Source organism: Epinephelus moara, chromosome 8 (assembly GCF_006386435.1).
Source record: "Epinephelus moara isolate mb chromosome 8, YSFRI_EMoa_1.0, whole genome shotgun sequence".
In the NCBI taxonomy this organism is placed as follows: domain Eukaryota; kingdom Metazoa; phylum Chordata; class Actinopteri; order Perciformes; family Serranidae; genus Epinephelus; species Epinephelus moara.
Genome location: NC_065513.1, coordinates 34,314,997 through 34,328,321, shown reverse-complemented (window position 1 = coordinate 34,328,321; position 13,325 = coordinate 34,314,997). Strand labels below are relative to the sequence as shown.

At 38.8% G+C, this 13,325-nt stretch overlaps 1 protein-coding gene across 3 annotated transcripts; it reads right to left on the bottom strand.

Annotated features, from left to right (window-relative positions):
- Positions 1-1,695: 1,695 nt before the first annotated feature.
- mfsd10 (major facilitator superfamily domain containing 10) lies at positions 1,696-11,005 on the bottom strand. Of its 3 annotated transcripts, none has more exons than XM_050052078.1 (13): positions 10,886-11,005; positions 8,313-8,497; positions 7,765-7,861; positions 7,541-7,644; positions 7,209-7,367; positions 6,786-6,977; positions 4,864-4,966; positions 4,633-4,744; positions 4,437-4,545; positions 4,224-4,314; positions 2,666-2,713; positions 2,472-2,561; positions 1,696-2,290 (listed from the first exon to the last, which is right to left on the bottom strand). In XM_050052078.1, the coding sequence occupies exons 2-13, from the start codon at positions 8,463-8,465 to the stop codon at positions 2,187-2,189; spliced, it is 1,362 nt and encodes a 453-aa protein (XP_049908035.1). In that variant the 5' UTR covers positions 8,466-8,497; positions 10,886-11,005; the 3' UTR covers positions 1,696-2,186. The 3 variants fall into 3 exon arrangements, with proteins under 3 accessions (XP_049908035.1, XP_049908036.1, XP_049908034.1); XM_050052079.1 differs by having other exon boundaries at positions 10,875-10,897; XM_050052077.1 differs by lacking the exon at positions 10,886-11,005 and adding an exon at positions 10,732-10,868.
- Positions 11,006-13,325: the final 2,320 nt, after the last annotated feature.

Below are 13,325 nucleotides of genomic sequence, written 5' to 3'. Positions count from 1 at the left end.
AAATATAAATGCCTTTATTGAAATTTTCGGTAATATTATGCTGACATGTTAGTGGTATAATGATGTATTTGTATTTTAGTATATTTATAGTGTATTTTAGTATGTTCTTATATTGTTTATTCTTATTGCCCATAGCATATAAGTAATACAGTAACCAAGCAGTTAACCAGGTAACTTCTAAAATAGCATGCAACAACTTAATAAATGTTAATGTTCATAAACCAATTCTTATAACTAATTATGGTCAAAGGGGGTTCAATGAAGGTAAGAAAACGATGGTATAATATAAATAATAATTCAAATCCTTTCCTTGTATACCCCCAAATTGTTTGTGGTTTCAGTTAACTACAGAAAAAAAGGCAAAAAAGTAATTTAACTATACAGGTATAAATGTATTTGAACTACCAGCAAGTCAGTGCAAAATGCAGTTAAACTACTGGTTGAATTACATGTAGACCTTGTTCACACTGTTAACACTTACATTTGCAGACTTGATTTATTAATGACTGCTGATGGCTTATTGATGACTTATTAGAAAGTGAGAAACTAATGAGCATTTATTATGACATTACCAACACATATAACTCAATTATTACCAAAAAAGTAATAGTATCTATCTATCTATCTATCTATCTGTCTATCTATCTATCTATCTATCTGTCTATCTATCTATCTATCTATGCATCCATCCAACCAGGCCTATCTAAAATAGCATAAAACAAGCTCAGATAACACACTGAGTCAAACCTACAGCCAGTGGTGATAGCACAAGACTCACACTCATTGTGCTTGTTCCATAAAGCTGTGGAGGAACTTTGCTAATAAGATTTATTGTAGATTTGCACCATTGAAGTACTATATCATTACTACTATACTACTACTACTACTATACATTATTGCTTGTATGATTACTGTAAAACTTCAATTAGTAGCCCAGGCTTTTATTTGCTTAACTCACTGACATCAACAGGCCTGTATTTGGGACAGGCCTTCACACGAAACTGTTGCTCAGCTAAGATGGGAAATACAATCAAATTGTTTGTTTAAACCAGTATGAATATTACATGTACAAAAATTAGGCTTAAGATTATATATTATAATATGTTATTTGATCTACCTCACATAATTTGAGGTTGCGACAACCCGCTTTTAAACATCTGAAGAACGTCTATAAAGAAAATGAACTGCTTGGCAATGAGACCAGGCGTCTAATAGAGACAGGCGGGAGTTTTTTTTGTCAATATGTGTGGCCACACAAGGCTGGTAAGAGGGACTAGGAGTTTAATTGGGGAAAAAGAAAAAGTATCCTTAAAGCAGAATTAGCTCTTTCAGTGTTGCATAATGGCATATTTGGACTTTTATATATGCATTAACATGCAAGCAGTATTTTCAATGTTGTGAGTGGTTGATGTGGAGCAAATTTCTTACTCAGTTATATACTGTTGGGTAGATTCATCTGTAAAAAATGACCTTATTTTACAGTTACATCACATTTTTATGTAAAATCTAATCTACACAAAAACATGTTGCATTCAGATACGTGTTGTGGAGTAAAACACTGGCATCAAATGAAAATACTAAATAAAAGTACCTCAAAGTTGTACCTGAGTAAATGTGCTTGGTTAATTTCCACCACTGCAATCAAATTTCTTACCTTTATAACCTTTTTGCACAGTCTCTATATTACATAAAATAATTCATATCCATACACAGATGCTGTCTTGCTTGTTTATTCTTTTTTTAATAACAAGAAAATAGAATATCCACATTTTTAAAGTAAGCTAAAATAAAAAGCTACTTTGTAAAATATAAAATCTGAGTGATTGATAAAATACTGCATTATAAAATGATACCTATGAGCATAAACGTTATTTGTAACCCACCCTCATCCATACATTTCACAATATGCACAGGTCTACATGTGCACATTAAAAGGCATTACATCCACTCATTTCCCATTTGTACAACACGTCCCTCTGTTTTGGCATGTGCAACGTCTTCTGGCATTATTTTGTTTCATGTGATGATCCTCGATGAGCAGTGCAGAGAGTTTGTATCTCACTATTTTTGTTCGTGTCAAAGTAAGACGTCAGTGCTTGTTCTCCCAGCGGATGTAAACATCATAACATTCATTTAAACTGTAAAATGTCTCTGCAGTCAGAGTCTCTGTCAAGTATTTGTGTCTCTCACTCCTCCTTTAGCTGTCTTGCTGTTCTCAGGAGAGCCAGAGGGATAACGAAAGAGGCTGAGGTGAGGAGAAAACAGATCTGGGCACCAGCTATCCAGTAAACTGTGAAGAAAACACAAGATTTAAAATGACTACACTGCAAAGAGCAATTATTGCCAAGCAAAATTATTTCTACACAGAAAATCTGTAAAATGTTTCACCATGCCCAGTTTCCATGTCCAGGATAAGGTATTACAACTGTCTACAAATCTGAGCAGCATTTGGTGCCATCTGTCTTCCTTACCAGAGGATGACACGACTGGTCCAAGTGCTCTGGCCAGAGCGCCCAAACTACGCAGGATCCCCATCACTGTGCCCTTCTGATTGGCTGTACCTGGAGGAACATCCACGGCAGATAATCAGTAACAATGTGCACATTATAGCGTAATCAAAATGGTTTGTGAGTTTCCATAAATATGAATTAATAAAGAGGCTCACCATGGTCGGAAACAAGCGTTGACAGACATGGAACTACTATTGCAGCCGCTGTAACAAAAATAAATGACACACAGGACAGTTAACATGCATTTAACATAAATAAATCTGTTAAATGTAGATAAATTTCATGTTTTAGGTACATTTTGTCTTTGGATATTATCCCGCTGTCTTACTGGTTGACCTACTTCAATCACAAAACCTCTGGAGATACATCATAACTGACAAAATGGCAGCATAAAGTAGTTAACACAGTCACATTGCTGTTGTGGTCTGTGCCCACACAATATCTACATTTTACGTAAGAGGCTCTTGCAAAGATTTCTTCCTTTTTTTGAGGGGGAGTTTTTCCTCATGCGAGTTGAGGGTCTGAGGTCAGACGATGTCGTATACTGTAGAGGTTGTAGAGCCTACTACGACAAATTTGTGACGTTGGGATGTATAAATAAACTGACTGTCAAATAACATAATACTAACAGAGGACATCAGAGGCCTAAGGGAGAGAGCTAGACTATTTAATATAGCTATACTGTCAAGCTCTCTGCTTTAAATGTTGATATTATCTTGTTTTAATTTACTCTGTGATGACAATGACAATTATAATTTTCCAGACTTTCTACTGCGGTTGCTCATACATCACATAGTATTTAATGTAATCTCTTTTTGCTTTAGTTATCTCAGTTGTTTGTTTAAATCATCATAAAACGCATCTTTGGACTTCGTCATGGGTTTCTTTAAATATGTCACACTGAAGAGCCGACTCAGCCTCTTAGCGGCTGTTTTCATTTCATTGTTTATCCCAATGGCTAAAAGATTTTTGCCCTGAATTTTGCATAGAAGAAAAAGAGGAAGCTATACTTTTATTAATCCCTCAGGGGAAATTCAATTTTTTTCACTCTGTTGTTATATACACACAGGCCGGAAATACACGCACATGCAGTGATGGGACCTATACATGCATTAAATGGGGAGATGTCAGAGCAATGTAGCTGCCTTGGACAGACGCCCTGAGCAGTTGGGGGTTCAGTGCCTTGCTCAAGGGCACCTCAGCAGTGCACAGGAGGGGAACTAACATCTCTCCAGCTACTAGTTCATGCTCAATACTTGCTTCATATGGGGACTTGAACTGGCGACGCTCCACTTCCCTATGGACTGAGCTACTGCCGCCCCAGTAAGCTCTTTAAAAAGTCATTAAATGTATCACTATTAATTGTGAATGTAAAAATGTAAAAAAAACCCTGAAATTCTGATTAGTTTTGTTTCACCCTGAGGGACTCAGCTCTGGGAGTTATTCATCCTCTTGGTTCTTAACCCCCTAAAATATGGTATGATTTGTTGTACTATGATACTGTTTTCCACAGTTGATAAATATAGAAATCACATATTAACTGTGCAGTTGCAAAGTCTTCAAAATTTGCAGTGTGGATTGATATTATAATTTATACTGGCCTTTTTATTAAATCAATATCATCAATAATATATTTTCACTAATTTCACACATTCATGGGAACAATAAAAGGTTTGACTGTCTTAACAACATACAAATAAAAAATGAGCTTACCAAATGAGTACAACGCCAAGCCGACATAAAGCATCGTTGTATTCCATGAGAGCCCGATGACAATGAACGCTGGGATCAATGCTATGATTGCCTAAAAAAAAACAACAGAAACATGGTTCATTAATAAAGAAGACAGGTGCGCAGTGGTGCATCGTGTCTTTTCAGCAGCAGCAGTATTTTATTATGTGTCATGTAAACAGAAGGTGCTCCTACCACTTGAACTGCCATGACATGCTGCCCCGGTTTGATTCTGCGAGCATACCCGCCCTGGATCAAAGCCATAATGACACCAATGAAGAAGAACATCTTTCCCTGCTGCATACTATCGGGAGAAAAAAATGCTCGTAAAAATCACAAGGTGCGTTTACTGTAACTGATGAAGCACACAGCTTTATCTCTGAGTTCATACCTTGTAAAGTGGAAGCGCTGGTGAGTCAGAAAACTCAGCGTGAACTCCAGACCAGAGAACAGGAAGAGGTAGCAGAAATAAACCAGGCCCAGTGCTTGAAGCTTCTGCATTCCTGTTGAGACATTTCCACCTTTTATCTCTCAGTGTGCCAAACTTCAATCGTGCTAATAAACGGGTCAAATGGGTGCAAGCTACTGCCTCACACAGGAATCCAGTAGGTGCAGCACTCACTTTCTTTTGGAGGTGGATCTTTTGTCCTAGAAACAGCTGAAAAATGGAACAAAGATAGCGGGTTCAGAAGGTCTCTGGAGTCCCCGAATCCTGAAGATGAAGCCTAGAATGAAACATGAAATAGTATCTGTCAAATAGAATAACAGTGCTGTCAGACAAAAAAAAGTTTTAAGCCAATAAGGAAAACTAACTGGTATTAATGCACACTGAAATGTTGTGGCCCCTTCACGCTGCACGCACATAGCACATATATCCTCCTGAGACCTGAGGCAAATATTTTTCCTGTGCGGGAGACATGACACTTAGGCCCTCATTTTTAACACCATGCATGCAGTCTATTTGAGTCCTGATGTGCCCTGAAAAGCACATCCTGGGCTTACTAGTGATGTAACACACATGGGTGCATGACCAACAGAAGACATTGTCTGTCTGTTAAAAAAAGGAAAAAAAGGGGAAATTACAAAACACATTTTATGGCAGTAAGGGAGATTAGTGATCATATTTCTAAAGGTATTGTGCTTCAGCGGGACCTGCTTCTTCTCATTTTGAACCTTTTTACATACTTACGTTGGCAAACTCAGTGTCTTTGTTTAAAACACATTTTAACAGTAAATCTGGCATGTGTCTAGTTTCTATCCTTCTTTTATCAGCTTTATTATTCATCTATTTCTTTTTACACACTCTGATTTATCTGGTCTTAGTCTGTGTTCAATGTTTTACTGCTGTTTTTATCTTGATGGTGTATACTATTTTATTTGTCCCATAAAGCATTTTGTAAATGTGTTTTAAAAAGTGCTATACAAATAAAGTTTATTATTACTATTACTTCAGGAAACAGTAAAAACATCGGAGTCAGGCAGAAGAGCAGGATGTTGAATGCTCAGAAGACGACATATCAGCTGAGGAGGAGCTTAAAGAGGACTACTGACACCCAGCACCCATTTTGGATCAGTATTATTATTTGGATTAGATTCAAGGACTTCTCTCTGATTCTCACACACACACACACACACACACACACACACACACACACACACTCACTCACTCACTCACAAACACTATATATAACCATATAAAAGCATGCACATAACCTTTAATATTACATTTATTTCAACTAAAATTAAAATGTAAAATGTAAAATGTATGTTTTGTGGAAAACATTGACCTGATGTCCACTACAAGAGACATGTTATACGATATTATCACGAACATTTTTGAGATAAAACTCTTTGTGATATGATTCTGACATCTCAATTACTCAAATTATGTAACAAAAAAAAAAATCGAAATATTCAAACATTTTCTTGCGGGTCTCAGGAGGTTAAAAATATATACACAAATATTTAAATTAGAGCAGAATAAATAAAAATATAGTATATTACATGCCTGTAATCCTCCCTCACAGGTGTTTTCACTTATGTTACCTGATAAGATCTCTTCTGTGAGCTAAGAACAATAACAGTGTAGTGTGTGTAGTCTGCATACGCCCACACACTACACTGTTATTGTTCTTGGCTCATAGTTCGGTGACCTCAGGTAATTCCTGGCATAGCTCCACCCAGCTTAGACCTGACAAGACGTCTAATTACTAATAATTACTTCCTGGAGTCTTGTAAGCTTCCACCCCTGGCCAAGAAGTAGTATGGCACATTACCCGATATAATTGTGTTGTTTTAAACACTTTTGTACAGACTTAAGAAATTAAATATGTTAATTAGTGAGCTTTAGAGTTGCTTGTGGGCGGAGTTTGTTACCTTTGGACAAGCTGTTTTCAGTCTTCATGCTAAGCTAGGTGGCTGTAACTTCACATTTACTATACAGACATGAGAGTGGCATCAATCACCTCATCTTACCCACATGCTTCACAAAAACATCTGTGATTCGGTTTGTCAGCTGGCTGTGCGAATGTTTCCATAACTAACCTTGACATCCTTTGAGAGCGTCTCTGGCAGCATGACCCAAATGAAGAGCAGATCAGCGGCACTGAAGGCCAAGGCGAGCAGAGCTGGAGTTTGGTAGAAGACGTTTCCTGTTGTTTTGGAGCTGAGGGCAAAGTAGGCGCCCATCAGAGGTCCCACGGTGAAGCCCAAGGAGAAGGCGACGCCAATCATAGCCTGGTGGTGACAAGATTAAAGTTAGATATTGTAACATTCAGGACATTTACCCGAAGGTCTTACAGAATATTTTAACTTTGATAAAAGATTAAATGAAAACTAGCAGTGCATTTTTTCACACATGAACTTGTAGCATAAGATGGCGCATGCATCCAGCCACATTATGGTGTTTTTAGATTCCATATCCTGACAAAACATTCCCTGTTACAGCCAAAGAGAGTCTGTGCCTACCATTCCTCGGTTCCGTGCTTTCGGGCAAGGCAAGTCGGCCACAATGGCAGTGCAGAGGCTGACGTTGCCCTTACAAATGCCCCCAATTACTCGAAACAAAAGGAACATGCTGAAGCTCCGGGAAACGGCCCAGACTGCATAGGAGGACATCAGCCCTAACTGGAACACAAGGCACCCAATTAGACCAGAATGAATCAGTGTTAATGTTTGAAGCTGCATGGTTTTCTTACACAATTGGGGCACAAACTGTCCAGAGTGAATGACTCTATTGGTTTCCATTGTGAGAGGCTACTGAGGTTTATGTTGCAAAGTTTAAAAACAGTGTTACTCACCGTGGTAAGAATGAGTAAGGGTCGTCTACCATGGCGGTCTGACAGAGCCCCGGTTATAGGTGACGACAGGAACTGCAGCAGAGAAAACAGCGACCCAATCAGACCTGAAAGGCAAGATGAGGGGCACACAAATGACTGCAGCTTCTTTGCATACTTAAAATTTTCATTGGTCATAGTATCAGGAAATGTAGAGCTACACTAAATGTGAAATCAGCCCAACATACCTCCAAACAGGACACTGTTATATTTCTTTTCCATGGGAATCCCCACAGCCTCCCTGAACCAGTCCACAACACTCTGCAGAGACTGATACACGCCATCCTGTCCAACAAGACCAAACACAGAAAATACAACATCACACAGAGACAACACAAACACTAGTGAAGAGGTCCATTCAGCATGAGTCAGCACGCAGACTCACACACAGTCACAGCTCATGTCAGCTAATCTAATCACTCAGGAGTTAGTTATGGTTTATATGGAACATGTTCTTCACATAGAGCCTCCTTTGTACAGCAGAGCATCAGAGTTTACACATCTTCTGACCAAAACACCAACCACAGTAGAATCATTTTCTACTATAACCACTGGTTCCTGCGGTGAAACTGATGTACAACTGTCTTGCCAAGGTAATGCAGCTTACGTTTGAATTTCCAAACCTATCTGGTGATTCAAAATATTGATAATTATTTCCCTTATTTACAGGCAGTCAAATGTAACTTCAATGAGGAAGTAGGGCTGGTTCAATCGTCTTTTTAGAAACTAAACTAACCTCTGTTTGTGCATAATGATCCAAAATCGAAGGCAGCAGAGGAAGAATCAGTGTAAATCCCAGCAGGTCCAGCAGCAGGGTGATAAACACAATTCTGATGACCTTCGACGAGAAGGGGCCGCCATCCTCTGCAGATTTGTTTACGTCTGACATTCCTCTGACTGTATACAATGTCTCTTCTATTCCTGTTAGTGAGTGAACCCCAAAACAGTGTATGTTAGAGGAGGACAAGAAAAGTAAACTATTGGGAGAGGACAATCATAACAAAGAGCTTAAAGGGACAGTTCACCCCAAAATCAAAAATATACGTTTTCCCTCTTACCTGTAGTGCTATTAATCAGTCTAAATTGTTTTGGTTGAGTTGCGTAATGTTGGAGATGTCTGCCTTCTCTCGATTATAATAGAACCAGATGGCACTCAGCTTGTGGAGCTCAAAGCATAAAAAAATTGCCATGGTTGTGAGCAGTTTCACGAAGGAACTATTTTCTTTCTACCAAACTACACCTGCCAACTTTATCACCCCGCCGAAGGAAGCATGCATCTACTCATGGATAAGAGGCTTGTGCTCCTCAGCTGAACTGTAACATTAGCCAGCTCACTGGTGCTCAGTGAGCTAGAAGTAGTTGCATTCTTTCCTTTGCACAGTGATACCACGGTGATTGGCTGTTGTACTCCAGTAGAAAGAAAATAGTTCCTACATGAAACTGCTCACAACAAGGTCTGTGGATTATCTTTTGTAACCGGGTCATGATTTCTGGAAAGAGACACTGATGTTGAGTTTTTCAAATGTATTAGGAAAGAGACACTGATGTTGAGTTTTTCAAATGTATTATTTTGGCGCTTTGAGCACCATAAGCCAAATGCCATCTAGTTCCATTATACTGGAGAGAAGGCAGACATCTCTACAGCTGATATCTCCAACACTCTGCAACTCACACCAAAACAATCTAGATTAATATGCAGCACTACAAGTGAGAGTAAAAATATGTATTTTTGATTTTGGGGTGAACTGTCCCTTTAAATTTGCAGTCATGCATGTGTTATTTGGAGCCAATTATAGGGAATTTAAGGACAAAATTCAGGCTGATGTGTATACTGTAGTTAAAGTTTTACTCTTACGGTCTCAGCACAGTCACAATATATATTTGTTTTAATATTCTAATTTTTTTATATCTTACTATCTTACGTACTAGTGGTAAACATGGTAGCATAATGCACATTCTATTTTTCTTTTAATGCACATTTCATTTCTATTTTATTGCTTCATATTTACATACTTTTATTTCATACTCTTATTCTTACTTCTTACAGTTCTCTATTTTTTTACATCGGAGCAACTGTAACGAATCATAATTTCCCCTCAGGGATCAATGAAGTATTTCTGATATTAAATTAGCTAGTGTTTGTACATTTCCTCAACAACAAAAATCAAAACCAGAATATATTCCACTCCACTTTCCATTAATTTAAAAAACAACAACAACAACAATTCTCCATATATGTTGAATTGCGTGCTGAATTGTAGACAATTTTTGACATGTGTGCATGCGTGATACTTCTAATTAACTGGAAGTGTGGCAACTGTACAGTGTCTCAATTTCTCTATAACTAGTTCCCTGTGATATAATTCTTCCTGGGAAACTTCCTATGAATGTTGTTATGTATCCGTCCTTTATTGCAGACTCTATTTTTATTATTGAACTTGTTCGTCTTTCTTCCGTTTTTTTTTTTTTAATTGCTGTTTATAATTCTTGATGACATTGCTGCTACTTATTAGTTTTTATGAACTCTTTTTCATCACTTTATTGCAATTATATATTTGTATCCTTCTAGCCAATTCAATGTGAACTCTGGGCAATGATGTAAAAGAGCTTGCTGCTCAGTCAATTTTCCCTGAATTAACAATAGTTGATTGATTGATTGGTACATGTGAGTTACTTTCTATGGAATTAGAGGAAACCCTGGGACCTGTAAAATACAGTAAAGCATTATTAGAGACAGTAATCAGCAGATCAATGGGTAGATCTTAGTACAAACATTAACAGGGTGAGTAGTTTATTTCTCTCTGTGGCTCAGTTAGTCAGAGTATAAGTATGTGAAAGTTATTGGTATTGGCAAAGTCACTCTTATGTGCTTTATCCAAAAAAAAAAAATAGGCTGGATGTTTGCAAAAGTAGGTGTATGCCAGTAAAGCTGCAATCAGCCAAGCTCTCCTTGCACACAGGTCTTACAATAAGTCATCAGGAAATAAAGAAGAAGGAGTAACTGAAGGAGGAAGAAGGAAACAAAACTGTAAATACTCAGATCACAGTTGAACCCAGTCTACATGAACTCCTCAGTAAAAGCACTGACATGTAAATATTTTAACTGGAATCAGTCCCCAAACAGTTGCAATGATAAATAAAAACACACTTCTTACAAATAGTTGTATCGATCCAGTGAGAGTGGTCAGTATTAATCAGCATCACCCCCTCCCGGACACCGTATCTAACCAAGCGATCATATTATACCAGCTTATATACAAACACTATCTCCACAAACCTAAATCACATCAGATCATACCGAGCACTCACCGACTGCAGCAGCTCTACCTCCTCTCTGCCTCTCATCAGTCCATTATTATAAGTCCAGACCAGGAAGCGGTGTCCTCTTACATTTGGATGACAAGAATGTGTCGTAACCAACGCATGCAGACGAAAGTGCTGCCTTCAAGTGCTTCTCGTAAGCTCGTATTTCCGCGTTCCACACTCCCAACAGGGTTTGCTGGCCACATCTGTGACGCACCGGGAAAACCCTATGACTTTCCGAGGAGATAACAGACGTATGTGATCATAAAAAAACATGTGAAGACACAACCCACCACCTCAGGAGAACGGATAACTTATTTATCTCCCTCACCTCATACTGGCATAGGGAAATGTCCAATTCAAGGGTAACTTTTGTCAAGCACATTTATCTGCGTCACTTTATAGTAGTAGTAAAATTAGTTGTAACAATGTAATAATAATAATAATAATAATAATAATAATGGGATTATCTAAATAAACTATGTGATAAAATGAGTAGTTGGTGGCTGTCCACTGTTCAAAACCAGTGGCGCCCCCAGAAAGTTTTCTTGGGGTGGCCAGATGGGGCTGCTGAGAATCTTGGGGTGGCACCAGGGTGACACCCCAAAACCCAAAGTCATAACTGAATTTCAGGAATCAAATTACACTAAAGTATGGAGTCATCCAGGGATGACATTTGTCTGTAGGCTGACATGGTAGTTAGCTTCCCTCTGGTTCCCTTGTGAAAACGCCTACTAGGGTTGCAGTGGTATGAGATCGTCGTTTAACAGCATCATGGTATAACAAAATTATTGTTTTCTGTCAGAAGACCAATTAAGCAGTGGTTCCCAACTGGTGGGTCATGGTCCAAAAGTGAGATATTTGATTTGACAGGGTTAGAACCCTGGGGTGGGGGAGCCGTTTTGTGCGGAGTTTGCATATTCTCCCCGTGTCAGCATGGGCTTCCTCCCACAGTCCAAAGACATGCAGGTTCATTCGTGACTCTAAATTGTCCGTAGGTGTGAATGTGAGTGTGAATGGTTGTCTGTCTCTATGTGTCAGCCCTGGAGACTTGTCCAGGGTGTACCCCGCCTCTTGCACGATGTCAGCTGGGATAGGCTCCAGCCCCCCTGCGACCCCTAAGAGGATAAGTGATTACAGAAGGGAAAAAAAAGACCATGTCAACTTTGTAAAAAAAAAAACACACTTTATATTGAAGTACAGTGAATATCCTGCACAAAGCTGTTTTAGTTTGAAGTGCCATTTCCTGCTGTAGAGTGAGTGATGGACAGCTCCTTGACAAAGACTGAAAAGTAGCTCGACGACATGTCCAAACACAAGTTTGACACTGAATATATTAAATTGTGTGGACCTTAAACTGATGACTTAGGAGAAATCATGACCCCATGGCTGGACCAGTTGGGAACCACTGCCTTAAAGGAATTAAACAAACATTTTATTACTATATTTTAATGATGAAACCATTCTTAATAGAAATGTGTGAAAATAACTAAAAAAAAGTTGAGATTTTTCTGTCCAGTTGCTTTTTTTAAAATATTGTAGATAAGAAAATGTACATGGTATGATAACTGTCAATTTTAGTATACCTTGAAACCTGTATACCATTGCAACCCTAATGCTTATGGGATTTTTCCAGTGGATTTTGGTTTGTGGACTGCCGTTTCGAAGCCTTGGGTTTGGCATTTAGGCCGTCGCCATCTTGGTTTTTTGAAGCCAGAAGTGGCCATATCTGGACGAGAGGTTGGAGCTGTGGAGAAGCGAGAGGTGGATCTGACTCATAGACTGCAGCTACGTCTTGCAGACAGCCTGTCCCTTGAGCAGCACCACCCTTACATTTAACTTTGGATGTTAATAACATGAAAATGGGTGAGTTATTAGAAATCGCAAACTGATATACTTCGTTTTTTTATTTTTTGTTATTACTAATTATCTGATGTGCACAGACTAATACAGGTACAGTTAACATTTCAAGTTACACAATGATCCTGCTTTAATGTGTTATGTATCTGTGTGTACACATTATTAAAACAAATATGCTCTTGTACAACTGCAATGTCAGACCTGTTCTGTTGTACGGTTCAGAGAGTTGGTGAGTAGTCAAAACAGTCATGATGAGAGTGGAAGCCTTTCACACTGGATGCCTCAGACAAATATGGCAGATATTCTGGTCCAACAAAATCTCCAACCTTCAACTGTACAAGAAAACAGGTCGCTGGAGCGTCACCAAGGAAATCACATTCAGATGTGAACCCAGAAGGCCCAAAACCACCTGGCGCAGAGCGGTGACACTGGAGCTGGAAAAGATGAACCTGTCCTGGGGGGAGGCGCAACATGCTGCCAAGGATCAAAAGCAATGGAAAGAGCTCACTGAAGCCTTATGTCCCATAGGGGAGTTTATTGTTCTTCACATAGGCTGGTTGTCCTTTTCCAGAAATAGAGAATACGC

What these genes read in the sequence shown, in the direction of transcription:
- mfsd10 (XM_050052078.1), bottom strand. Translation starts at nt 8,465, where the DNA reads ATGTCAGACGTAAACAAATCTGCAGAGGATGGCGGCCCCTTCTCGTCG. An exon ending in AGATCCACCTCCAAAAGAAA is followed by an intron (nt 4,745 to 4,863) that starts GTGAGTGCTGCA and finishes ATGTCTCAACAG; the next exon opens with GAATGCAGAAGCTTCAAGCA. An exon ending in CTTGGCGTTGTACTCATTTG is followed by an intron (nt 2,714 to 4,223) that starts GTAAGCTCATTT and finishes TTTTTGTTACAG; the next exon opens with CGGCTGCAATAGTAGTTCCA.